Source organism: Pyrgilauda ruficollis, unplaced genomic scaffold (assembly GCF_017590135.1).
Source record: "Pyrgilauda ruficollis isolate IOZ18807 unplaced genomic scaffold, ASM1759013v1 scaffold3, whole genome shotgun sequence".
Classification (NCBI taxonomy): Eukaryota; Metazoa; Chordata; class Aves; order Passeriformes; family Passeridae; genus Pyrgilauda; species Pyrgilauda ruficollis.
Genome location: NW_024524377.1, coordinates 14,977,756 through 15,005,314, shown reverse-complemented (window position 1 = coordinate 15,005,314; position 27,559 = coordinate 14,977,756). Strand labels below are relative to the sequence as shown.

Genomic DNA, 27,559 nt, shown 5'->3' with positions numbered 1-27,559 from the left:
GAATCACACGGAGGTTCCCCAACCCCCCACGATGGAAACCAAGACTGCTTCTGAAGCTCAGTGACATGTACGATATGGGTGAAATCTCATCTCAGGGGAGACCTTCCAGCAGCCTCAGACAGCAACCAAGCGCCTCACTGCTGCCACTGCGTGCAGAAAAGCTCAGAAACGCTGTGAGCAGCCCGGGAAGTGAGCTCTCATGAGCTGGAAAGTGAAAGACATGTTTCCGTTTACCATCGGGTTTTTCAACTCGGGGTTACTGCTAAAGGTTTCGTTACTGTCAAAGGTTTCGTTTTCAACACTGAGGAGTGGCACTGAGCGCTGCCAGGCGCGGAGCTGCCGCCGTGCCCCGCGAGCCCCGTCCGGGCGAGCCGAGCCCTCACGCACCGCCCTGCCAAGCCAAACCGAAAGCGGCGCCTGTGCCGGGCAGGGCGGGCCGGACCGGACCGGCCGGGCCAGCGGAGGGCTCGCTGAGGGGCCGCGGCCTGGCTGCTGGCCGGGCCCGGGCGCAGCCCCCACCAGCGGCCCGCGGGAGCGCCGGGCGCCGCCATGGCACAGGACACCCGGGACGAGCGGTTCCTCTACACGATCTCCTGCTTCAGGCCGCGGCTGAAGCAGTTCATCCAGGTGCAGCCCGTGCTGGACCGGCTCCCCTCGCTGAGCCCGGAGGACAAGGACAGGGTGCGTGCGGCCGCCCAGCAGCGGGGCGCGGCGGCGGGCGCGGAGGAGCTGCTGCGGGCCGTGGAGCGGGGGCCCTGCGACCGCGGCTGGATCCGCGAGTTCCTGCAGGCGCTGGAGCACGGCGGCTGCAGCCTGGCCGCCTGCTACGCCAACCCCAGCCTGAGCCAGCTGCCCTCGCCGGCAGAGGAGGCCGAGCACGACCTCTGCGTGCACCTGGTGCAGCTGCTGCACGGCACGCTGGTGGACAGGATGCGCACCGTGCAGGTGGCCGAGAAGTGCCTGCAGATGGGAATCTTCCAGGACGAGGACGTGGATCGGGTGAGTCCGGGCGCGGGCAGTGCCACAGACACTGGCCAGCCCCAGGGCCTGTGGGGCAGGTAGGAAGCCACAAGTACAAATGGCATAGTAAACGCAGAAATGAAAGGGGAGTTCCCAGACTCGGGGGGAAATAGATAATGGGTCCAGGTAAGCTGATGAAGACTGTTGACAGTGAGCCAGCAGTTGGGATGCCACCTGAGAGCCTGGCAAAGAAGAAAGAAGGAACAGGGGGTTGGACCAAGACAGTGTCTAAGTGAAGAAATATGTCAGACTTTACTTATCATTTTGCCACAGACCTTAGGCTCAGAAGATCATTGTCTTTTGTCCCTTGAACCATACCAGGAAGTAGTGATGGTCTGTAAAGTCCTAAATAATACTGAGTTAAAATAAAGCAGGATTTTCTGTCCCCTTTTTTGCTATAGGTTCACTGAGGACTATCACACTAGGCAGTGACGTGAGCAGAAATACCAGTTGGACAAGAGCAAGGAAGTGTTAACGTTTGATGAGAATATTGGCCAGTGTTTATTCCACTTGGCTAAGAATGACTTGCCTGGAATGTGAAACCTACTTGAAATTCAAAAAAACCTGATATCCTGAAACAGTGTTAGAACAAATTAAAATAGTAATTGCCATAGCAATAAGGGGAAAACTGGTAAACTAAGGGTAGAACTAAGTCACATTTGCACTCCGAGCCTTTGCATTCACTTGTGAGGTAGTTTTATGCTGCCTCTCAGTTAAATGACTGTAAGATACGTAATTTTGTCTTGTGACCATCAGGTGGCAGCAATGATCAGATGCACCCTTATTAGTAGGGAGCTGACTGTAAGATACGTAATTTTGTCTTGTGACCATCAGGTGGCACCCTTATTAGTAGGGAGTCAAGCATGGTAACACAGCAGGCAGATGCAGAGACCTTTTAGGAAGCTACTGGCTCCGTTCCCTGGTAATAGGTCCTCATGTTCCCCTGGGTCACCTTTTTGCTGCTGGTATTTCCACCAAACTGTGTCAAACCCTGCCAGTTTAAACTCCAGTGGAGTTTAGGCTTTCCTAATGTCTCCCACTTTCCACACACTTCCTTTTAGTCATGCGTCTCAGTCAGGTGTTCCCACTGCTAAGCCTGCCCATTTCCTGGTATATCAGAATGGGTGATTCTTGAGCCTTGAGAAAATGGCCTTGAGACTGAACACTTGTCTCAAGCTGCTTTGCTCTTGGGGTTGTGGTTTTGTTCCTCATGTGACCACATCAAATTCTGCTTGTGACAGCCTTGGGACACTGTTCCATAACTCCTTTGAGGGCAATAGCCACTTTCTAAAGGCTCAGCTATTGCATTTTTAAGGGGGAGCTGAGATGATGAAGTCCAAGTTTAAGAAGGGAAATGTTCTATTTTATGTATGAGGTCATGTTACAGGTTAACTCTGAGCTTTGGTAAACTGTGTGACACCATTTCTCCTTAATCAAGGTTGCCTATTCCCTAAACTAGTCTGAACACCATTTGTTATTCCACAATACTAATAATTATTATATAGCAGTTACTGTTGTAACCATTGTCTAGTACTACCAGTCTCTCCAATAAAATTCCAGATCTCATAGGTTTTATATATCCTACCCAAAACCATATGGGATGAACATGAGGTTGGACAATAATTCTCTTCTGATGAGTGGCAGGTTTACTTTATATCTTTATTTTTCAGTACGCTTTAATGATGACTAAAAGGGAAATGCTTTTGCACCTATACTATTCTTATGAACTTCCTCAGACCATTTCCAAAGTCTGTGTAAAGGTTGTTTCTGGTTTTTTATTTTTGCCAGATCCAGGCTGTTACTGACAATCATGGGAACAGAGATGGTGCAAGGGAGCTACTGAGCAGAATAGTCCAGAAGAAAGATTGGTTCTCTTCTTTTTTGTTTGCTCTCCGTGAAACCCAACATGAAGACCTTGCAGATGATTTAAGTGGAAATACAGGAGGTAATCATCTTATTTCATTGGTACCGATGTGTGGGGTTTTAATATCTCTTCTCTTTTTTTTTTTTTTTTTTTTTTTTGTACTGTTACTTAAGAAAGAGGTAATCATCTTATTTCATTGGTACCGATGTGTGGGGTTTTAATATCTCTTCTCTTTTTTCTTTTTTTTTTTTTTTTATACTGTTACTTAAGAAGCAATGCAGGATTCCCACCATATTGTTTTATTGTGACACTGGGACTAATGCTTTTGTTTGTCCAGGGATTTCAAAATCAAGTTATGTAACAGCTTAATTGATAGATATCTAAATACTGAAAATCCTTATTAAGCAATATGAGAATTACAACAGTATGGATTTAGTTACAATGAAACTGAATCTTACTTTTAAAACCCATTGGTTTTCAGTGTGATTTTTATAATCATTCATAAAATATACTCTGAAAATTAATTTGAACAAACAAAACAGACTTTACCTGAATTTCTTCTTCAATTCAAGTGTTTCCTTTACAGAACAATTTACAAATATTTTTGGCATTTTAAAGTACTTTGCATACTTTAAGACATTCATAAGTCTGAAAACATTACGAAATTTACAAAAATAATGCAATAAACTACTAAAGTGGCTACTCCTTTTCATTCCTGTACAGTGTTTATAATAGCATAAAGTTATCCCAGTGCTCCCCTGTATGCTTAAATATAAAAAAAGAAAGCAGCCCCCAAATAATTCATCCTTTATTTTTAGTCCCCATATGTTTTATAAAATTTTAGAGACTAAATTACTTTAACAGATTTCCCATTTAGCAGCTTCAGCCTGCTCACTTGAGGAGCTCACCAGAGCTGTCTCTGTGCTTTTAGTTGCTGCGTATGGGTCAGAGCATAAAGACTGAGGTAAGAGGGACATGAAGGTGTCTCTTCCAGCTTTGGACAGGAGTCAGATGGTGTTCTGCCAGATACACGCAGGCAGCTGTGATATTTGAGGATGCAGTTCAAAGGTGGTTGAGTGTTGCAGTCTCCAGGACAAGACCAACTAAGTCAGAGCCTCAGAAGATCATTTTGAGTGGAACTCGGATGCTGGGAATAGCTCAGCAGCTCTGGTGATCCTAATTTTCATTCTGTGTTGCAGCTGTGTGAGGCATAAATTCTTGTCTTCACTACTTTGTCATCAGTAAGGTAAACAAAGTAACAAATATACAAATTATTAATACTGTTTTCATATTTTTGTTTTCAATTCTTTTCACATTTTGCATTTCTGAATTTTCGGTATCGTGCAGACTGTATAGGGTAAAACTGAAGTTTAATTCAGTGGTTTGATGGACTACTGAATTAATGTATTTATTCCACAATTTCTTTGTAATCTTGGGCAATGTAGGCCTCAAAACAAACTGTACAGACTAATGTGTAAAGCATGAATGGTGTTGCTCTTACCAGAGGATAAGTGATTTTCCATGTACACAGTCCTGGATGTGTGTAGATGTGTAAAGTGTGTGGTTGCAGGAGCATGCCCTGATATAAGGTCACAGAGAGGAAACAGCTTCATTGGGCACTGTGGATGAAGAACACTGATGCTACGTTTTGTCATTTGACCCCCTGTGATTTGTTACAGTAAAATATGTTGCTATTAGCAAACACCTACGCACAGAAATTGAGAACTTCATAAAAATATATCTATTAACCTCTTTAAGTTTACTTTCTAATTGTAAATTAGTAAATTTTTATGCAAATATTTATATAAAGGTCAAAATTCCTAACTGTAACATTTGAGTCAAGACCAAGACCATATGTTATACTGTTATGTGCCTGATAAATACAGGTTAGTTCTGTGTTTTCTGTGCTCTGCATTAAAAGAAATGAAATGTTTTATAGAACTGCCTTAGAATTTCTCTATATTTTCTGGGAACAGAGAATAAACAAAATGGGATGGAGCAGACTACAAACGAAGAAACAGAAGTTACAAGCCAACCAGGATACATCATAGAGGAGAATTTGAAACAGGAAGAAAATGTGGATGATAGTTTCAGCAGTGAGAACAGTCTGTTGGAAACATCCATGGAAAAGAATTCTGTGATGTCAGGTTTGTTCACTAACTGGTATTTTGATCTGGTACCTTTGTGAATAAATGAGTAGTTTTGAAATATATTTAATACTTTTGATAAAAATATCAGTATTACTAGGTTAGTATTTTATTTCACACCCATCCATAGTAGGCTTATACTATCCAATGACAATGTTAGGTTAACATTGTCAACTCCTACAGTGTTGACTAAGTTTAAGATAAGAGGAATGTTTTTATGCCACTAAAACTGCAGCTGTATTAAGTACTTCTTTCTAGAAGGCTGGAAATGCTATATTGAAAAGCATTTTTTGTTTTGAGAAGTCCTTCAGTGTTGTCCAACAAATAATTTTTCTGTTCATTTTAAGGTTTTTTTAACTTACAAAACATCAGACAACCTTTCTCACGTCACATACATACTCATTTTTAGTAAAAATGTTTAAGAATGGTTGTGGCCTGTTGTTCATATAGACCGCTCTTAAAAACATGCCTTGGGAGTTGATTATGAGCGACAGCAATTACCAGCAGCAATGCCCAAACACAGCTGTGATTCCAACATGCACTGCGTGATTCAGGAACCATGCGTGTTCCAAGTTCTCATGGAGCTCAGACAATAGTTACAGCTAAGGTTAATCCTGCCTGAAATTATACTAGTGAGCCTACTCAGCCAAAGGAGTAAAACAGCTAAGGCTGCTCTCTTTTTATCAAACGTGAATGTTTTTTTTTAAATGACTGCAGCCTTTCAATGTGCAGCAGTAGTAGCCTATTTCTACTTTTGCGTGATATTAACAGGATATCACACTGCTTTGTAGCAAGTAGTGAATTACTAACTACAGCAAAATTGATTTTCCTGGGTTAGAACATAATTTGTCAATATAAAGAAGAGGTGCCAAATACTTAATGATAATTCAAAGTAGATGAGACTGGATTATTCTTTCTGGATAAAGCTGAGGCTCTTATTGGGCCTACTGAGGGTAGGTTTTCATTGCTGTTAGCCTGATCTTCTACTTGCCTCTTGTTGGGTTGAGAATTACAGAAAATTATACCTATCAGTTATTAACTAGTGTGCCACAAGCTAATTGTAGCTAAAAAACTATGGTCTCAGCACAGAACTGAAATTAATAGAGTGGGTATTAGCAGCTTGGGCATTTGAGCAGATCTGTGCACTGAAATGGCTAAGGGAATACAGAGTACATATATTCCATCAGCTTGGTTCAGATTGACTCATGTGTACTGTGTGCCTACAAGTAATTAAAACAAATCTCATTTGGTTTCAGCTGGCAGTTCATTTCTTCTGATCTACACCAGCTCTGTGATATGAACCAAAGTAGTGTAAGTGGGGCAATTGACAGATTCACTGTAAACACACAGTTCTGAGATGAACCAAAGCAGCAGTGTAGATGCAGGGTAACAAGGGCTGCCAGGAGGCAGTGCTGCTTGGAGATTTCTGCAGAGGCACTGCCTCACATTCAGCCATCCTCAAGTGCAGTAACCTTTGATATCAGTGCACTTGTACGCTGAGACTTAACAGCGCTCCAGTCTTTTTTCATTTCCTGTTTCCATCCTTTCTTGTGATTTCTTAAAACAATAATTTTAGACCAGGCAGATTAAAATACAAATGGAACCCAGATTCTACTTCCAAGTAGAATCTGGGAACCCACCTAGTTTATAATTTGATGCTGTCAAGTGTTGTCAGTTTTGCAGTACACTCCCACAATTCCTTTATGTCTTGAAAAGGACACATTTCAAGAAGAAAGAAGCTTTTCAGGTAATTTGAAATTACTGCCATTTGTATTGTATCTGGAGCTTCTTCTGACCCTTTTATTTAGGTAGATGAAACAGAGACAGTCAGAAGGTATGAGAGCAGTAAGGCCATAAAAACAAGTAGAAGTAGATCATTTAGCCTAAGAGATAACTAGAGAAAAATTGAGCATGCAAAAACACAGATGAGAAACTTCACATGCAAAATTACACTACAGCAAGTTCGCAAGGTCAACACGGATTACTTTGCTACAGTTACCTATATAAACAACAATTTAAATAATAGCAGCTCTCTTTTTCAAGGCTTGCTTGTCATTGCATTCCATTCCATTGTCTCTCTACTTATTTAGTACTCAGTGTAAAGTGACTGAAAATCTTCCTGTGAAATCTTCCTGTGAAATTCCGCATTACAATGTGCAAACACGACTCTAAGGGAAGATTAGCAGAAGTGGTAAAAATAGCTGTTAACTCTTTTATCTTCATTATTTGTGAAATGCTTACTGGTCTGGGTTTTTTAAAATTTATTTTCTTTTAAAATAATTCAAGTTAGTTGCCACAGTTGAAAAATGAGAACGTTGTTCTATTCACCTTTCTTTGGAAGATGAGTATTTTGTATTTCATGTCACCACTGATGTTTTCTGTTGAGAGCTTGTTGTATAATGCATGCTGCACATTGTAATTCAGATAATTGTGTACAAAACACTTTATGGATCCATATTCTCAGCACTTTCAGAAAGTCATTTTAGATAGGAGACCATACGGAATAGATACACAGAATTTTAATTTTGTCCTCTCTTCCCTATTTTATGTGGATTCCTGGAAAGTGAAAGCAAGAGATAGCAGTGTCATCTTCATAGCTGGGAGTTCCTACTAATGCTGCTAATCAGTTTGTCACAGGTCTTTGAACGTGGCTTGTAACTGCTGGGGTTTTCTTCTTTTTTGTGCCTTTCTGTTGATTGCATTCGTTTGTTAGAAAAACTACTAATACCTGACTCCTAATGGTTGCTAAGATAGCTTCATAATTTTACTGAATGCAGACTAGGTCAATTTCAACCTCTCTCACCAGGACTTTATAGTGTATATTGTAGGCATTTCTTTCTAGGACACTGTATCTTCCATTCAGTGCTAAATTCTCATTCCCAGAATCTATTTTACTTCATGAATAATTTTTTGGGGGGACAATAAATTGCGAAAAATATGTTTATTAGGATACAGGATATCCTATATTATAATAGGATATTCACTGGAAAGAACTCGATGGAAACAAGCTCACCAGCTAATTAAGCAAAACACTGTTCAGCCCTATTATTCTGATTCCATCTGCACGCTGTGGGCTCGGTTGCAGAGCGCTGTCGGCAGGCTGACAGCTCAGGGCGGTGCTGTTCGCAGCAGATTTTCCCGGTAGAGCTGGGTGTACCTCTCTCCTTAGATGCTGGAGGGGCTGGGTTTTGGCAAGTGCGGCTGGACGAGCGCGTGTGAGGCGCGCCTGGCCCGGCAGAGGGCGAGCGGAGCGCGGGGATCTGCGCCGCCGCCTGCGTTCGGTCGGGAACTGCGCTTCGCGCTTTTCATACCAGGAAACTTTAAAAAAAAATAAAAATCACAGTTCTGGTTTTGTTTTCCTGCTACAGATGTAGCTCTCATGGCTTGCAGTGAGTAGAAGAGAATGTTCTGTTTGCCAGCAACTTTAATTTTTTTTGGCTTTTCACCTTTCTGGAAAGATACAGTAAAATAGGACTAAAGGGGATTATGCAGGTGGTGATGTCTGGAACCCCTGGTTTTAGGCAATAAATCATGACCCATAGTGCCATACCTCTGCCATGCTTTGGATATTAATCTTCCACTCCATATTTCGTTCCATAAGAAAATGAATTATATTGTTCATTTTTTTAATCTCTACCAAAAATAAAGAAAATTAGATCTCAGCCATCCCCGCCTGACATTCACCTACCCTACTTTAACAACTTAGGGAGAGAGCAAACAATATGTATTTGCCATTAATATTTGTACAGCAAATATATTATGCTGCATGTCTTTGTGCTTTTCATTTAGAGTCAGATGTCTCCATAGGAGATGGAAGTGTCAGTAACTTGAATGAAAACCTGGAACAGAGTTGCACAACCAGTGATTCAGGTACATTTCCCTTCTGTTATTATTTAGTAATTGCAATGTAAGCTCTGGGGGAAGTACTCTGTGAGTGGGCTAAAATGAAAGGCTTTCTTTCACTGTAAACTCTAGTTCACTATATTTAGATGCCAGACTTACTCTTACTTGTTGGGAAACAGATGCCATTTTGGGCATTTTAGGTCCGGACCATCTGGTAATGGTCTGGACCTAAGTCCTAGCCCCAAAACAGTCAATTTACTGAGATCATCTGAACAGGGCTCTAGTCATCATCATGGTACAAACTGGTCAGTGAGGCAGAATGATGAAATCACATAGGCTGAAGGGACTTGAAGTCATCCAGTGCAGTCACCTGGACAGATATTCGTAATGCTGCCACGCAGACGTGTTTCTTTTGCTCTCAGAGAGGAGCTAGATTGTGCCTGGCCCCCACATAGGGTGAGAGGGAATGGGAATGTTTTAGAGGCAGCAAAAGGTGAGCTGAAGCATCTCCTGAGAACCTGCAGAACAAAAATGAAGGTCCACTTTGGACCCAAGTACTTTAGTAGCCCTATTTGTAAAAGCAGCCTGAGCAATGGAGGTTGCTATCTGAAGATCTTTGTGAATCTCACATTTAAGCACATGTGCATGTTCCAAATACAGTTTTAAACTAGATATTGGACTGTGTTTAAATGATACTTAGCAGACAGGTATTATCTTGCTATGTATGAAGTCTGAGTGAAACTATACACTGCTGTTGTGAAAGACATCCCAGTTTTTGTTGTCTTTTTTTTTCTTTTTTTTTTCAAACCTCAGGCAAAAGAAATTGTGAGCTGTCTACCATGGTGATCAGCCTGTTTACCTATACAGAGTTCAAGAACCACTTTTTGTAATCTAGCCTTTATAACATTTGTGCTGGGACTATGTCTTGTACAAGGGCTAGAAAAGACTCTGAATGCCTTTCAAGCCAGCTGGGCCTAATAAACCTAGTATTACATCAGTAAGGTCACTGTAAATGTTATATATCCCGTGCCTGCAAAGTGTTTGTTATAAATACTTCTAAAATAGTTTCAGGCTTTAAAGTATTAAAATCCACATATTTGTAAGTACACAGAAAATTCAGGATAGCTCAGATATAAATTGCTACACTGCAGCTGAGATTTTAGTCTGTGTGTTGCTAACTCCAGAGAATTTACTTTGCACTTCTTTAGCAACTGAGGACATTCATCAGTCACATTGTATTTTTTGACTCACTCTGTCACATGCAATGGCTGGCCATGGGAACTTCTCTGTTCTGTGGACAGGCGGACACGCTGTATCCATTGCTCAGGCTGAGCCAGGCTCATGACATTTGGCAGCACTTATGTATGTATGAGGGCCTTATCCTTTAAGATTCCTGAAATATCTCTCAGTAAGCAAATTGGGCATTCTCTGTGTCCAGTAATCCAGAAAAAAACCAAAGCACTGCAGTTTTGTGAAAATGGAGAACAGACTTTTTCACAGCGTTTACTTGGTATATATTCTGTATACATGTGACTTTTAAAAACAGAAGGCATGTTAAAAAGTAACTAGGGGATTAGTTAAAAAGTTTTTTAAAACATCCATGCTTTTTAAGCATGTCTAGTAAACTCAGTGAGAGCAATAATGAGAAAAAATTACTAAGAACATGCAGATGCACTATTAATGGATTTTATAATTTGAAATGTTACAGTAAGGCTGTTATATTAACAAAGATGTTTGGATGGTGTCATTATATACTGACATGATTTGGATTTTAATGCAAAGAATCATGTGGATTCAGCTGCATTTTTATGTGCAAGGCTTATTTCACACTTTATAAAGTTGTGTAGTTAGGACAATCGAATAATTATCATTATAGCCATTCTTTTAGCCCAGCAGCAGCAATTCACATGAGCCTTGTATGAAGGCAGACAACTTCCTTAATGCTACATTGTGCATGATGAAAAATCTTTAAGTATTTAATTCTTTAATCTGTGAAAAGATTCCTGTATTAGCCTTTATCTAAACAAGGGCTGAAGAAGCTAGGAGAGAGCTAAGTTAAATATTTTTCAGGCCTGGACTGTTAATTGAGGATGTTAAGGAACTGAAATTTAACCAAACAGATGGGTGATAAAGTGCTAGTTTCAATATGATTGAGCTATTGAATTTAGCCAACCAGAAAGCAAACAATGTTCTTCCTCAAAAGAGAGCAGTAGAAGTCAGATAAGTAACAGCAAGTACTCTCTGGTGCAAATGTCCCTGTGTCCAGGTAGCACTGCACTCACACTAAAAGGCAAAACAAGCAAAAAACACTTTAGAATGGCATTCAGATGTTTCCATCAGCAGTGTTTTATCAAGCTTCATTACTTTTTGTTAGTTTAATTTTATTTAATGGAATCAGGAATACTAGAAAAATATACTTACTTTGTGGGTAATGTATCAGTGATAATAAAATTCTCATGATTTTGCATTGAATGATATCATCAGGAAACAAAGCTAGGGTTTTTCTCCCCTCATTTTTAATCTAGTAGAATGAATTTGTGCATTTTCTTCACTGAGGGCAGTTAATACTTGAGGCAGTTAATACTTGAACAATGATCTAAACTTATTTGTAGGAAAAGAAAAAACATGAAAAGTCAATTGAAATAAATCCTTCTGATGTTAAGATATATATATATATGTATATATATATAAATTCTGACTCCCTAAATATATGTAAACTCAAGAGATTTTATATGCTTTTCTTACTACTCAAAATAATTCAACAGTATTTTTTTTCACTTTTACATTTAGAGCATTGTTTGTTTCTTCTGCGAGCCATAGATCTAAACTCTACCATTGCATTTCCAATAAGAGGTGGAAGGCTTTGGCCTTAGGTGGCAAATGTATATGGCTTTCTAATGAACACCCAATTGCATTATGTGTGTGTCAGGCTAAGAAGCAATGTAATCTACCATGAGTAGGTGTGATACATTCTGCAGTTAGCTCCATCTTGTGTGGGCAATTGAATTTTCTGATCTGTTTGGTCTCTATACTTTATAACTCCCTTAACCATTTTGAAGTGTTCCATGTATTTTTTTCTTTCTATGGCTCAATTTTTCATTCTCTGGAAATTATTTAAAAAGGTAACTTCCTTGTAACCAAATAAATTTCAGTATTGATAAAGGAGAATGTCATAGAAGCTTGGCTAGGTTATAAATACTGCAGCTCCAAACACAACCTTTGTTGGTTCCTGTACTACTGAACTGTATCATCTGAATTTATACCTAATAGTCATTTCAACATAGATGGGTGAAACTGTACTGTGGCTTGTTCCACCTGCCCTGAGTGCTGACTGGATGGAAGCAGGTCTGATCCAGAGCTGCACTGGTCCTCAGAGCAACATTGTCTGTGCTAGTGTGCTGTTTCTATTCACAACATACTTCTGACAGTAAATTAATATTTTTCCCTTTGACATTTTTTCACTCCTCTGATACATGTTCTGAGCCTCCTGTTTGAAACTTATATTTCGTTGTACCCTTAGATGAAGATGAAGTGGAGAGGAGAGCCTCACCTGAGCCAGATCTGACCCTCAGAGATTACCAGATGGAAGTTGCAAAGCCAGCACTGAATGGGGAGAATATTATCATATGTCTCCCTACAGGCAGTGGTAAAACCAGAGTGGCTGTTTACATTACCAAAGATCACTTGGATAAGAAGAAAAGAGCGTCAGAACCTGGAAAAGTCATAGTACTTGTTAATAAGGTAAATTGGTCCATTTTGTAAAGAATAGTATTTTTCAAACATCATGCATTGTTAATACAAACATTTAAAAAGTAATATAAACACAATTCTCAGCTTCCCCAGGTGAATTGTGTTTAAAGACATACAGATCTAGACTATCATCTCCATTGCACCATCAGCCTTGTGCACGCACAAGTTACGTTAGTGTACCCCAGTGCAAGTGCAAATTTAGGTGTGCTGTAATAACCACATTATTGGGAAAAGTACAGTTTCATTTTGTAATGAATTTTGAAAAATAAAAATATTTTTTGTATTCTGTGTTTCAATTTGTTAATGAAGGCCACCTAGTGAGTCTCACAGTAGTTAAGGAACATTCTGTCAGATTTTCTGATAATTGCTTTAATTTTTGCAGTTAAATTTAGCACATTTAAATTAATATTCAATTGTAATACTAAAATATAGAAATACATTAAATAATTTTATTTAAATTATAAAAAATATCCATATCCTCTTATAAATGTGAAAGCACTTTATAAGCTCAGTTAAATAGCCAGAGCATGCATGTTTTGTTCATTCTTTCAAAGGTTCAGCTAAGCCAAAGTTCTTGGGACAAAAAGGTTTTACAGGAGAAGTTGCAGGGGAAAGTTGGTTTGGGGATTTTTGCTGCTTACTTTTCTTTTGTTTATCTAACAACATTTGTGGCAAACAGGCATGTATTTTTAATCCTGTGTTTAATATGTTTTAAATTCTTTGAAAACTTTTGTTCAGGTTCCATTGGTAGAACAGCATTTAAAAACTGAGTTTAGTCCATTCCTGAAGCGTTGGTATCAGGTTATTGGTTTAAGTGGTGATTCTCAGCTGAAAATCTCATTTCCTGAAGTTGTCAGAAGAAATGATGTCATCATCAGTACAGCACAGATCCTTGAGAATTCACTGTTAAATGCATCCAAGGAAGATGAAGAAAGTGTCCACTTATCAGGCAAGTATTTTATTCTTAAATTTTTACACAGGGTATAAAAGTATGTCTCTATTCTGAAAAATTGCAGAGTAAAAATGTGCCACATTCAGTAGGTTTTTTTTTCAGTTTACTCATTTTATAAATACAAGCTGTAGTCAAAATCCGATCTTAATTAACTAGCATGTGGGCCAAAATTAGACTCTGTAGTTTATTTGTACTAAATACTTGTCATGCTTCCTATTTTATCTAAATAAATTCTTAAGCACAACTTTGTGCACGTGGTTCCACTTTCCAAGCTTGGTAGAGCATTGAGTCATATCTCATAGAAGCCATATATAGGATGAGAAAAAAAACTATCAAAACTCAAACGCACTTGGTATTTTGAGAAGTACAATGGAACACAAGATAAAAGCCAATCTTGTTGTAAAAGTTATATTATTTAAACTCCTGTGATTTTGCTAATATACAGTGATATGGTGGCTTATAACTGTGTCTCTCTGAGCTCACCAGATATAATGGTTTCCTGCAACACATGAAGGAAGTTGAAGAAAGCAAAAGATAAAGAAGGCAATATTTTTTTCCCAGAATGCTGTAGTGGCAGGCATCTCTGGGAGATCAGAAAGGAAATGGTATTATCTCTCAGTGAGGTACAATTAGAACAGCCCATGAGGTCAGCTCCCAGGCCTGGGCTGCAGTGACCTTCCTCTGTGAGATGTTAGCTTCTCCCTCTATTTGCTTGCAATCAACTCCTTTTCAGATGGTGAAGGATATAGGGCAGAGCTGTGATATTCAAAATAATGGCCCTGAGATAAAAGCATTGGTCTGGATGTCACAGCAGAGAAACCTGAGGGGCTGGTCTCTGTCTGTCAGTGCCTGGTACTGACTGGAGTACTGCTGGTTCCAAACTAACCCTTACAGAGCCACTTGGGCACTTCAGAATTGCATTCCCCCCTTCAGAATGCCTTGTTATTAACCTAGGCAGAGTACCAGCAATTTTCTTATACTTATTTCCTCTCCACTGCATCTAAGTTAATAAACTTTCCTACATCTGAATCATTTTGGAATGCTGTATGGAGGCATCTGAACATTTCTACTGGAACTGCTGGCCTGTTTGGAATTGGGCTGAGTCCCAACCAGATTGTGTAATGAAGTGGGTTGAATGGGTTTCACACTTTGTGAAGTTTCCTTCATAAGGAGCTACATTTTTCCAGAACTCAGGCTGCCCTGCACCTCAGGGGTTTTTTCCGTGCTGTTACACCTGTGCTCGTAGGTTCAGCTGGACCAAAGCCAAGCAAGCATGAACACAGCCAGCTCCATTTCTATAGCTGTGATTTGGTTAACTCACAGCCTTTATAAATCATCCTAATTAGTTACAAGTTTTTTTTCCAGATTTCTCCGCGTACTTTTTTCATCTGTTTCCACAGAGATCTGCATTACACGTAACATGGAATTTCAGCCTCAGTGAAATGGAGAGGACTCTCTTATTTGCATTTTATCAAACGTTTACTCTCTTTACCAAGGGCTGAAATCACTGTATGGACTTTTTAAAAGTTGTGTATCACTTCCTTAGTAGAAGAAACACATCCCTTCTGATAGGTTAGTTTCTACCCAAGTAGTTATAGAATATGCATGGTGGAGATGATGGTCAAAATCAGAGGCAGTAGGTTCATGTTGGCAGAATAACTGAGAAACTGCCAGCACTGCTTCTGAAATCTTGCAATGTGTAGAAATCTTGGAAATAAATAAGAATTTAGGTTTGAAACTATGTCACTCCTGTCCAAACTGGCTTCCCGAACCACTGTGAAGGGAATCAGCTTTCCCCAGGGACATGAAGCGTTGGCTTACTTTCCTAGCAGAAGTGTTTGGTGTAGTCTTTCCAATATAACTTCCCTTGTTTAGTCTCCATCCTTCTCCAGGTTCTTCAATACCAGCTGAGTCTGATTTAGCTCTCTGTTAATTTCCAACTTCTGCTGCCAGTTGTTGAAAACTGACTTGTAGTGGTGCAACAATTTGAGCACATCAATATGTTTACACATCAATGTGTAAACAAGACCATGGAAATTGTCCACATAAAAAAATACGTGTAAATGTTTAACCCTGATCATTTCAGTGGTCTTCTTTACAGTCATGTCCACAAACTGTCTTCAATTGTTGGAAACAATATAAAATTAGAGAGTTACTGGCCAGCTACAGGACTGGGAGCTCCATAAACCATTTTTGCTTCTAGAAAAACAGAAAAATCTTCATGAATCTTTAATCTCAGAACCTTGAAACATATGTCACTGGCTGCATGTGCAGAAAGATTAAATATATGTTTTCTATATCTTTTGAGAAATTTGAAACAAAAAATAATTTTATTTTTCTTCATTGTATAGTGTATTGTTTGCATGTAAATATACTGTGACCAAAAAGCACATTATACCTGTGTGAATTTCCATCAGTTTCCTCCTTTACAAGAGAGAGATGAGTGCTAGTCCCACTAATCTGTTTGTTCTTTCCAATAACACATCCATAAAGTAATATAAATCTTTTAACTGGACACTAATAGGGAGGAAATCTCTGTGTTGCTACAAAATGGAAGCATATTTTGACCACAACAAGCCTTTCAAGAATGTCTGAAAGTCTTCTAACATATTATGTATCTTCTGAAAAGCAAACAATATGTAGTTTGTCAGACACAGTTATGGATATAAAAGGTAGTATTGAGTTCAACTATGATATGTTCTTACTGCTGGTAAGATAAGAAAAATATTTCTCTGAAATTCTTTATATAATCAGATTGTTTTTGCAAAAGTAGAAAGTCTTTTTTTTACATTACATGAAATGTAAAACTACTTGGCACATCAGGACTTAGCAAAAGTTCCAAAGTCCATTAAATATATTCAGCATCCACCCATGCCTTCCTCCAGTACTTCAATTTCCTAGTCCATTAGTTCTCAGACAAACTGATGGGTTCTTTTCAGCACCATTCTTACCTGTTACAAGATTTAGTCACAAAAATTCTGCATTTGAAGTACAATTATTCACTTCAGGAGTCTTTTTTTTTTTTTCCAGATTTTTCCCTCATCATCATCGATGAGTGTCATCACACTCAAAAGGAAGGTGTCTACAATAATATAATGAGACGTTACTTAAAAGAAAAGATGAAGAACAGGAAGCTGGCAAAAGAAAACAAACCACTGATCCCACAGCCTCAGATTCTGGGACTTACGGCCTCACCTGGTGTAGGAGGTGCAACATCCTACTCAAAAGCTGAAGAGCATATTCTGAAAGTAAATAGCCCTAACACTTACAAACCATCCAAGGGATATTGTCTTGTTCAAGTAAAACTTTTAAAGTCAGTTTTAGGCTCCAAATAGACAATCTGATTTTTTTCCTTGTGTACATGGAAGTTCAGCTCATAACCATTAAAAAATAATGGAAACGTATATACATATAAAGGTTACTTTACAGGAGGAGTAGGGTTACTGAAAAGGGAAGTTAAATGATTGCCTCACTTGAAAAAAATTCCCAAGTTAAGATCAGAGGCAAGAAATCCACAAGGTAGTACAGTTTTATGGTTACTGAAAGTCTTATTGTTCCATTGGTGGCTTTTAATTTACTGTGTATCCCTAAATACTAGGGACACAATGCATTTTAAATCTGTGTTTCTAGGTGACTAAGATGAGCATTTTTGTGAGTCTGAAAAATGGAAAAACAATGTTGAATACTTAAACAAAGCAGAAACCACTTGTGAGATACAGGTAGCATACAAATGTGTTTTGTTTTTTTCAGTTAAAGTTACTCACTGAGGTTGCATGAACACCTGACTAAAGATAATCTGTTAAGTTCTATACTTAAAGAAACTATATTTTACTTGAAATTAAATGGTTTTGCATTAGTAATAGAGTAGAATTTAGCCCAGTATGGCAGTGAAAACTCCTGACTGGTAAATTGTACCAGAACAGAGTGTGGTATTGAATAAGCGAGGCCTGCAAGAATTTTTTATGCTGTATTGAAGTAGACAGAATTTTGAGGCAGAAACTTGCTGGCAGAAAAAACCAGAAAATTCCTTTTCATCAGCTCTGAATTCCTAGTGATAGGATTCTGGGATTTGTATCTGAAGATTAATCTGAATATGCAAGCTGAAATATACAACTACCACTGAAGACATTAAAAAGATCACCTATCAGTCTTCTTACTGTTTTCTTTGCTCAGAATAATGTTCTGGTTTCCCTTCGTGCTTAATGACAAGTACATATTTTCTCCTTGGAAGAGGTCAAAACAGGAAAGTCCAGTTCTGTTGTGCACTTAGCACAGAAATTCTCTCTATGTCTTCCTGTTGCAGTAAAGATTGTCTCAAATTATTTTGTACTCTCACAACAGCCCTTACATTTATAATTAATCCCTAATATTTATTTTCTTTTTTTTTAATTTCACCATTATTTTTATTTATTTTGTGCTCCAAAATCTATTCTTCCAAAGTACTAATGCTATATTTTCCTTCTCAAAATACTTGGTTTGCATCCTGATCTACAATTTTTTTCCTGTATGCTAGGATCACTTCTGGCCTAAAAAGTAACTTGTGCAGCTTATCTCCAATGTTTTTCAAAGACTTGGACTTTTCTTGTGCTGATACTGCCTTTATCCAGTTTCTGTGGGAAGAAAGTCAAGTTATATAAACCTCAATATCTAAACAAGAAGCTCTGTTGCATTAATTCAGTTTTCATGTGAAATAACTCATTCAGTATTAAAGAAATAACATTCTGTTTTCTCCCAGATCTGTGCCAATCTTGATGCATGTAGAATTATGACTGTTGAAGAGCATGCCTCCCAGCTAAAGAATCAGGTGAAGGAACCATCTAAGAAGACTGTGATTGCAGATGACAAAAAAAGGGTATGTTTTTTCAAAAACATCAGTATTAAAGTTATATTTCCCTTTAAAAATGTCTTGTACAGTATCGAAAACTTTTGCCTAATACTATTTTTCTATAGACTTGTGATGATCCAGAGAGCTAATTTGAATATTGTTGCTTTCCTCTGTTTCAAAATGCATCAGTAAAGTCAAATAAAATTAAATTTTTACTTATGTCAGTTATATTTTGAGTTATCTGGTCAAAAGGCCTTCTAAAGCTGAAATATTAGTATTGATGTGATGATATATTCCATTTTTTTTTTAAAAGTGCTATTTCTCAGTATAATTTTTGTAATATTCTAAACTGTATATTTCCATATCAATAAACACTTAACAGCCTTACTTCTTTAATTTAAGGTTTAAGTTTTTTAAAAAATTACTCAATGTGGTACTAGCCAATGTTTTCGTTGCCAGAAGGTACTTACTTACTTTGTCTGATCAATTTATTTCTAGGATCCATTTAAAGAGAGAATTACTGAGATCATGACAGAAATACAAAACTATTGCCAGCTGCATCCGAACTCTGAGTTTGGAACTCAGACATATGAACAGTGGGTGATCAGAGAAGAGAGAAGAGGTAACTGCATAGCAAATATACCCCAGCTTTGGATTTCTTTGCATCGTTCTGTATTAACTTTTTTTGTATTTTTGTTCCCTTCTAGCTGCAAAAGAAGAAAAACGCAGGGAACGTGTCTGTGCAGAGCACTTGAAGAAATACAACGATGCTCTCCAGATAAATGACACCATCCGAATGGTGGATGCCTACAATCACCTAAATAACTTCTATAAAGAGGAGAAAAGTAAGAAGACAGTAAGGAGTGATGATGATGATAGTGATGATGATGATGGTGAACCAGCAGTATCAAAACAGGATGAAACAGATGAATTTCTAATAGGTTTATTTCATGGTGAGTTTGAAATACATTGTGATATTTAATATTTGAAATCCATAATTGTGCACTAACATGGTTTGCATGGGTGCATTAGTTATTGCATCCTAGAAACTGCTGTGTTGTTTATTATCACAGTGCCTTGATATCCCACTTCATACTTTTGAATGCATTAAACAACATCTTAGTGGGATCATGTCATAATATGTAGTAATGGTTCTTCAGCTCCCAGCTAAAGGCAACTTTGTTTTTGCTGCCAGTTAGTAAAAGCTGTTTTCTACTTTTATCCAGTGAAGCGTCCCTGAGGACACTCTTAACAGATACATAAAATATGTATTTCAGTAGACACTCTTAGGGGGCAAAAGGTTGAGCAAATAGAATGCAAAAGTAATGAAATAATGAGTTCTTAACAAACCCTTTCTGCCAAAGTTTTTTTGTCTATATACTAAGAAAGGAGAGTGCTGACTTTAAATTAGTTTCAAGAACATTTAGTTAAAAAATTAAACAAAAGATCAAACTGCAAAGACCAAAGTTAGTTGCTTTTTTTTTTTCAGTCACCTTGGAACTAGGATTCATTCATGAATCTTTTTTACTCAGTTTTTTTCCTTTACTGCCTTTGCAAGGAGAAAGAGCTAGACAAGTTTGTCCCCATCACCCATGGCTCTTGGGTGGTACAAACAAAATTAGATTATACTGCAGAATGTGACCCAGTTTCATGTATCCAATGAACTACAAATTTTTCTCACTATCATTGAGAATTAAAAAAAAAAAAATAAGAAAACTATAAGTTAGATTAATGTCAGCATGGTTTTAATGACTCTTTATACATGTCCATTCCCCCTTGTTTAGATTTTCAGTAGTGAGCTGTTGCTGAGAACCAAAAATTTAAACCAACTAAAAATAAAACTCAGTTTCGTTAGTATAGTTTCTGGTTGCTTTTATTTCTGCAGGTAAATGAAGTCCAAAGAACCTGTCAATGAAAAATAAATTCCATTTTGTTAGGATTTTACCACTGAAAGTGCTAGGAGTATTAGAAGAAAATCTAAAATTTCTCAGCTTTGAGAGCAGAATTCATTTTTGGGTGATAAGCACCCTGGGGCCCTTAGTGTAGATTTAACTAAGGTGGAAAACTGTGGGAGTTTGTTACGTTTATGTACTTTTTGTATGTGTTTCTATGTTTGATTACATTCTAAAACATGAATAAGACTAGTCATAAAGTCGCTGTCTAGGTGGAGTAGCAGTTTGTGGTGTATTGACTATGATTGCCTTGGATTAGGTACACAGCAATAGTCTGCACAGGGTCATGACACCAGAGTGTACTAACACACAAAGTCCCTGCCTTGAGGTGTTCTTGTGTTTGCATAATCATCTGGTAATAACAGGTTTTTAAACAGAAGTTTTTTAAAAATTTAAAACACATGAGAAATCCTCCCTCCTTCTGGTCAATAGAGCCAATTTAAGAGAATCATTAATTTAACAGTTCACTGAGTGCATTGAAGTGTCTTGGAGCTGCAATATCAATAACAACATGCCCATGCTGGTGACTACTGTACTGCATGTTTCTAGTGAGGATTCCTACTTTAATTCATGTCCCATGGACAATTCATGTCTGAATTTATCAAACCATTACCAGCTCCAAGGCTGTGCATATTAATCTGTTTCTCCTTGTAAGACTTTTTTTCTGTGATTTTGAAATAGTTTTGTAGGTATCATAAGCTGTGACTTAGCTCTTTATTACAGTGCGTTTGACTCTGTACCAACTTAGTGTGTACAGGCAGGTTTTTTCCTTTGACTTATTCTTACCATGAAATATAGGCAAAGTGTATGATAATGGTGATTTAGTTTTGTTGATTAGTATGTTTTTAGTGACTATAAACTGACTTCAGTGACTATAAACTGACTTCAGAAATAATTTGTATGTCCCAGCTCTTCAAACTGAATGTGGGTTAGCCCTATTGGGAGAATTATATAGAAAATTGCTCTTTTCTTTGTGGGTTTTGGTGTTTATTTTGTTTCAAACTGTCGTTTTACATGGCTACATTTTCTTAATTTACATCTGTTCTTTTTAAAGCAAAAAAGAAACAGCTGAAAGAGTTGACTAAAAACCCAGAAAATGAAAATGAGAAGCTAATGGAGTTGAGAAATACTTTAATGGAGGAGTTCACAAAGACTGAGGAACCTCGAGGAATCATTTTCACAAAGACTCGTCTAAGTGCCTTAGCTCTTTCCCAGTGGATTAAGGACAACCCAAAATTTGAAGAAGTGGGAATTAAGGCCCATTATCTTATCGGCTCTGGAAACAAGAGTGAAATGAAGCCCATGACTCAGGTATAAAACCATGCATGTCAACATTACCTCTTGTACATGATTTTGGAAAACAGGTTGTCTTAGTACTAGGCCAGTAAACTGAAGTTCGGAGCCCAGAGTTCTGGTTTCATACCTGCCAGCAACTTAACTTCATAAAGATATGTGAATAATAATGTTGGAATAATTTTATTTCCATAAGTAAAAAGCTTTTTTGGTTTTGGATTCTATGGCAATAGGAGTAGCCAGCATCCATTGCCTAGAGTAGTGTATAGTCAAAAAGGACCCAAGCTGTAGCAAGGTATGGGAAGCAAAAGTAAACAAAATGGAAAGAGCAGAAATGCAATTAAATGAGTTTATGCTTATCAGGACAACAGTAATTCACATTATATTTTAGCTGCTGAATTGAAAAATAAAACAACAAAGGTGATTATTCCTGTATTTTGGTAATATCATTGCTTAAATCAAATTACACCAATTTCTATGCATGCCTCACACTGACACATAACCATTGAAAGAAAACTTGCCAAAATTCATACCGAAAATATCACAATTGATCACTCAGTTGTGTCCATCTTGTACCATTACGTTGATTTCATACACCACATCTCTCTGGCAATTTATACCTTCACTTAAAACATTTTCAAATCAAAGTACTTCGTGTCTCTTCTGTTCTGGTCTTTACTCCCCATATCAGCATTTAAACAAAAATGGTGTGTTTTGCTGCTGGGCACCGTCCATTTTCTTCTGCTGCCCAGAGTTTCAAGGAAAAATTCTCTCAAAAAGTTGCTTGAGTTCTATCAAACTTGGAATTTCGTTTCTGTGGCACATGGCACAAACGAAACAATAGCTTTGGCATTTTGAAACTGAATATAGCAGATAGCAAGTTTCTGTTCCTCTGCTCAAGTTGGTAACAAACACCCAGTTGATTCAGATGTCTGTGATTTGGATCTTTTCTTTTTAAGTGTATCATTGTTGTTCTTTTTGGTGCTACGAGATCAACAGAGTTATAGTCTCCATTTATTATGGGGAATTTTAAGTGCTTTAGAGATAGAGCTGGAAGTCTGTATTTTAATCAGAAATTACTGAAGTGATAGAAATCCCATCTTATGAGTAAGTACTTAAAAAATTTGAAAACAATAGAACAATTGTATTATCAAATCTCCTAGTTCCTGTGACATAGGCTACGAAGTTCCAAGCCCAGTTACCATAAAAGAATTGTCTTCTGCTCCCTCCTCCCTCAAAATACAGTGCTGAACTCATGTTATATTCAATAGAAACTCCTTCTTTTGCAAGATGCTTAAATGCAGTTGTTAAGGCCGCTTGGATGTTTGGTACTCAGCTGAGAAATTATGGGATTTTAATTCCTGAAAGTTATTAATTAGAAGAAACTGGTAACAGAAACTAATTCTGAAAGTTAATTTAATTATTTTAATTTACAGAATGAGCAAAGGGAAGTTATTGATAAATTTCGATGTGGAAATATAAATTTACTAATTGCTACTACTGTAGCTGAGGAAGGCCTGGACATCAAGGAGTGTAACATTGTTATTCGCTATGGCCTCGTCACCAATGAAATTGCTATGGTGCAGGTATGAGTTTTCGGCATACATAACTTATTTTAATAATGCTTTTCTTTTTGCAATGGGCAAATGGTGAATCATATACCTGGTGTTTGGAAATAATTTTTAAATACTTGAATGCTAAAAGAGAAAATATTCTTGCAACAATGTTCATTTCCAATTTCCATCCTCAGTCTGTATGCAGTATAAAATTTGCCTCTCTCTGTAATGGTGTAGCATCAGTTCAAAGTTCTACACAAACATTAAGCTTATTTAATAGAAGAGATACAAGAATATGGTCATCAGACCAATTGATGCAAGAGCCATTTGTACCACCGGTGTATGGACACCACACTATCATCAGCTAAAGAGAGATTATTACATATCAGAATACCAGTTTGATACAGGCTCTCATTTAACTTGTGAACACAAATATTTAGATATTTAATATTCAAATGCATGCTTATATTTTGGCAACAAAATATAGTTTTGACATTGCAAAACATTGCTAATCACAGATCTCCTGAGCAGTTCTCACAGGTATCATGGATGATACTGCGGAAATAGTATGTGTTATTCACTGATTCTTTATCTGTCTGAATTAAATGGAAAAAAACTGCACTTTGGAAATAGTACATATGGAATTGTGCATGTCTTCCATTACAAAACTAGGAAAAATTGTTGTGTGACGTTTATTTTTGTGTTTTGTTTATTTTTGTGTTCCTTGCAAATTGTAGGCTCGTGGTAGAGCTCGAGCTGATGAAAGCACCTATGCTCTTGTGGCTTCAACTGGCTCAGGGGCTGTTGAACGTGAAAATGTTAATATTTTTCGTGAGAAAATGATGTATAAGGCCATTCAGCGTGTCCAGAAGATGCCACAGGAAGAGTATTTAAATAAGGTATTCACTGCAACTCTGCACTTTCCCTTTAAAGAATACTGATTTATATTGTATGGAATACTTTCTATTTGAAATCTACTTAGAGGAGAAAAACTTGAAATAATATGAGTTACTACATATGGCTTTGAATTCTTTTGCCAATATTTGTTTTATAATCTGTTTTCTTGTCCTTTGGAAAAGTCTGCTTTTCTATTGGTAAGGGGAAAACACACAAGCAAGGGAAAATTGACTGGAAGTCATGTTGACAGTGAACTCAGTAAAACAACTGAGAAAGAAAACTATAACTGTCATTCCAGCAGAATGTTACAGTACTCTTACTGATCTGTTTCTAGATTCAGAGTTTCCAGTTGCAAAGTATAGTGGAAAAACAAATGAAGGTGATGAGAGATCAGCACAAGACATACAAGAAAAATCCTTCACTAATAAAATTCTTATGCAAAAATTGCTCCAAGCCGATATGTTCTGGAGAAGACATACAAGTTATTGAAGACATGCATCATGTCAGTGTGAAAAAAGATTTCCAGTAAGTGTTTATGAACTGCTTTATCTCTTTCAGGCAGAAACAGATTTTCTTTTCATCAAGGCTGTAACAGGGACTGTAACCCTCTAGGCCCTGTAAGAAAAAAAATAGATTATTCCAATATTGTTGGGTCCTGTGCTCTATGGAGTTTATAGTTAAGGAGCTTGAACAAAATGTTTGTTCTTATTCCTGATTTCAAGGTGAATTGAGTTTAAGACTTAAAAAAAAAAAAGATGCAGCTTCTGTGGTACTGTTAACAGATCACTTACTATGTAGTATGGTGTGTATTCCATTCTGCACAGGCTAATAGTAACCTTCAGGATCAAGTACTCCCTAAATAAATGATTCAAGAATGTACACATACTCTGCAGGTCTGGGTAGTCAGAGCCAAATGATTCTGTTAAGGGTTAAGGTTGAACTACAGGGAATAAAAAGAAAACCTTTAATTTTCAGGGATTATTTCATTGACAGTTCCATGGCTCCTGAAAAAACAAGCTAGGTCTGTCTGTTATTAGAACAAGAGCCTGCTGCTCCCATTTCAAGATGCATGAGGGAGGATGCAGCTCCTGAAATGCAGTGAAGAGGGACATGGAGTACATGTGTATTTCATCATTACTTAGGAGTATGAAGCATGACCTTGCATTTTCTCAAACAGTCAGAGAGTCTATGACTTTTTAGGTTTCATATCTGATTTCAGCAGTCTTAGTCACTGTTTATATATGTCTGTATGTAGCATGGAGTGACCAATGGATTCTGATGGGTGCTGTCTCTTTTTCAGGAGTCTTTATCATACAAGAGAAAATAAAGCACTGCAAGATAAGCACGCTGATTACCAGACTAATGGGGAAATTATATGCAAAGACTGTGGACAAGTGAGGAACATTTTATTTTCATATTCTTCTTGTTGTCTGTATTTGTTTCTGTCTAATGATCTTGTCTTATTTTATCTGAAATGCAATTTCCTTCTACTTGCAGACTTGGGGAAATATGATGGTTCACCGAGGTCTTGACTTGCCTTGTCTAAAAATCAGAAATTTTGTGGTTGTGTTAGCAGACAAGAAAACAACAAACAATATTTTTAAGAAATGGAGAGACCTGCCCATCAGGTTTCCTAGTTTTGATTATGCAGCTCATTGTCCTTCAAGTGATGAAGATTAAGGATTTGGAATGAAAATAAAAGCCCTTTTCAACTTCTCTCTGTTGATTTGAAGATCCTGTGTCCCATAGAGAATGCTGCATCTTAAGCACTGTGAAAGCTCCTGGACATAAGGAAACTCTCTTGAAGACAAAAAGTGAAACAAGAAAGGAGAAGGACAAAGTCACACAGCTGCACTCAGAACTCAGTTTTGTACTCCTGGACAAAGATGGCAAATGCATTGCAGTCATGTGTATTTATGGAACAAATGCCTGTCTCTTTTCACTACAGGATGACAACACTGTCAAAAGTGTGTGAGATGACCTGTTGTCAATCCCAGAACATTGAAAAGAGACCTTAAGATATACCATGGTCATTTTTTTCTTCATGCTATAACCATTTTGAAGATAAAGTATCTCAAAAGAGGAGCCACGTAAAGAAGATATCACCCATTATTTCTGGATCACTGTTGCTACGTCAGTGTTTTCATGAGTGAATTCCTCCCTTCATAAGTATAGCTGAAAGCTCATATACTTTGACAGACTAAAATTAGGTTTGCCTTAGAAGGCATTTCAAGAAATCAAGCCCTTAACATGAAATTGATTATTTTGGTGTCCAAGAAGCACATTGCCAAAGTGACTCTCTGTGTGTCAGTTTCATAGGACTGTTAGCCTGGCTACATAATGAGGTGTGTATTTTTTTTCAATAAATTGCTATAACTAATGTTTACCAACTGTGATACTCTTAATTCTCTTCCACTGGAAGTATTTAGACAGTAATAATACCATAGCTTCACCCTAGAAATGTAAAGGATGATAGTAGTCTCACTATAAAAATAGCATAATGTTTCTCAATATTTATGTCATGGACAGATTTCTCTCCCCCACCCTTTGCAAGTAAGATATTGGAGAGTGGAAGGAAGGTTTATTTGTTGTTACAACTGAATTAATTATTAGAATAGCCTCGTGGGAAGTCATCCAGATATCATTCATCATCTGAGTAATCTCTGGATTTCTTTATTAATGAGTTGTTACAGGTAAATAAATGCAATATAATACACTGTACATAGCATTTTCAAGTATCTGAATTAGTTTATTCAGTACTTTTAAATAAGTGTAAAACACTGGTAAAAAATACTACATCATTTCATAGATTTCTGCTGGGTCTTCAATCAAATAAATTTCCACGCTGAGTAGATTTTCTGAAATCTGAGCTTTTTATACTGCCGTATACTGAAGCAACGAAAGTATATGCAGATGAATTTTTGCACATGTGCTGCAGACCTGTGTGACAAACATACCTGGGCTTCTTCCAGTTCACCTGGGTGCTGTTACACTCCCAGTTCCTAGCGTGACTCTGCCACACTGTCACCAAAGCTTAAAGAGTGTTTGCACAATCTCACTTCAGCATAATGCATAATGAACCTCTAATCAATCCTGCTGGTGTGTAGGGTAACGAATTTCCAGTCAAGTTATTTTCTCTGAATGGGGTTGTAAAATACGCCCATATTGCCCATCCAGGAAGTGTGAATTTGTAAAAAACAAGGTAAATTGCTGTATTTTATCTTCTGCTTAGCTCTGCATTTATTGCCTTTAGGGACCCAGCGTCCTCCAGGGAGTGTGACAAATCCTGGTTGTATTTACTACTTACAGCTTTTATTAGTTCAGAAATGTGGAAAGAAGAAAGTCCTTGGGGATTTGTCTAGCTGTGTGTGCGGCTGCTAAGAACTGGATCCGCCTCAGCTGTATGTTCATTGCTGTCTCCTTTTGGTCTGATGTCATGCACAGCCTACATCTGTAAATC

The 27,559-nt window shown here is 37.7% G+C and overlaps 1 protein-coding gene across 1 annotated transcript; it reads left to right on the top strand.

Annotated features, from left to right (window-relative positions):
* The first annotated feature begins 217 nt into the window (after positions 1 to 217).
* IFIH1 (interferon induced with helicase C domain 1) lies at positions 218 to 27,559 on the top strand. The gene is made up of 16 exons (XM_041473064.1): positions 218 to 999; positions 2,809 to 2,965; positions 4,861 to 5,031; positions 8,821 to 8,901; positions 12,395 to 12,615; positions 13,363 to 13,573; positions 16,607 to 16,824; positions 18,312 to 18,428; positions 18,900 to 19,023; positions 19,109 to 19,354; positions 21,408 to 21,664; positions 23,083 to 23,232; positions 23,940 to 24,101; positions 24,434 to 24,624; positions 25,400 to 25,493; positions 25,597 to 27,559. The coding sequence occupies exons 1-16, from the start codon at positions 550 to 552 to the stop codon at positions 25,777 to 25,779; spliced, it is 3,033 nt and encodes a 1,010-aa protein (XP_041328998.1). The 5' UTR covers positions 218 to 549; the 3' UTR covers positions 25,780 to 27,559.

Excerpts from the sequence above, each read along its gene's own strand:
- IFIH1 (XM_041473064.1), top strand. The coding sequence starts at position 550 with ATGGCACAGGACACCCGGGACGAGCGGTTCCTCTACACGATCTCCTGC. Across the intron at positions 8,902-12,394 it reads TTGCACAACCAGTGATTCAG|ATGAAGATGAAGTGGAGAGG; the intron begins GTACATTTCCCT and ends TTGTACCCTTAG. Across the intron at positions 25,494-25,596 it reads TATGCAAAGACTGTGGACAA|ACTTGGGGAAATATGATGGT; the intron begins GTGAGGAACATT and ends TTCTACTTGCAG.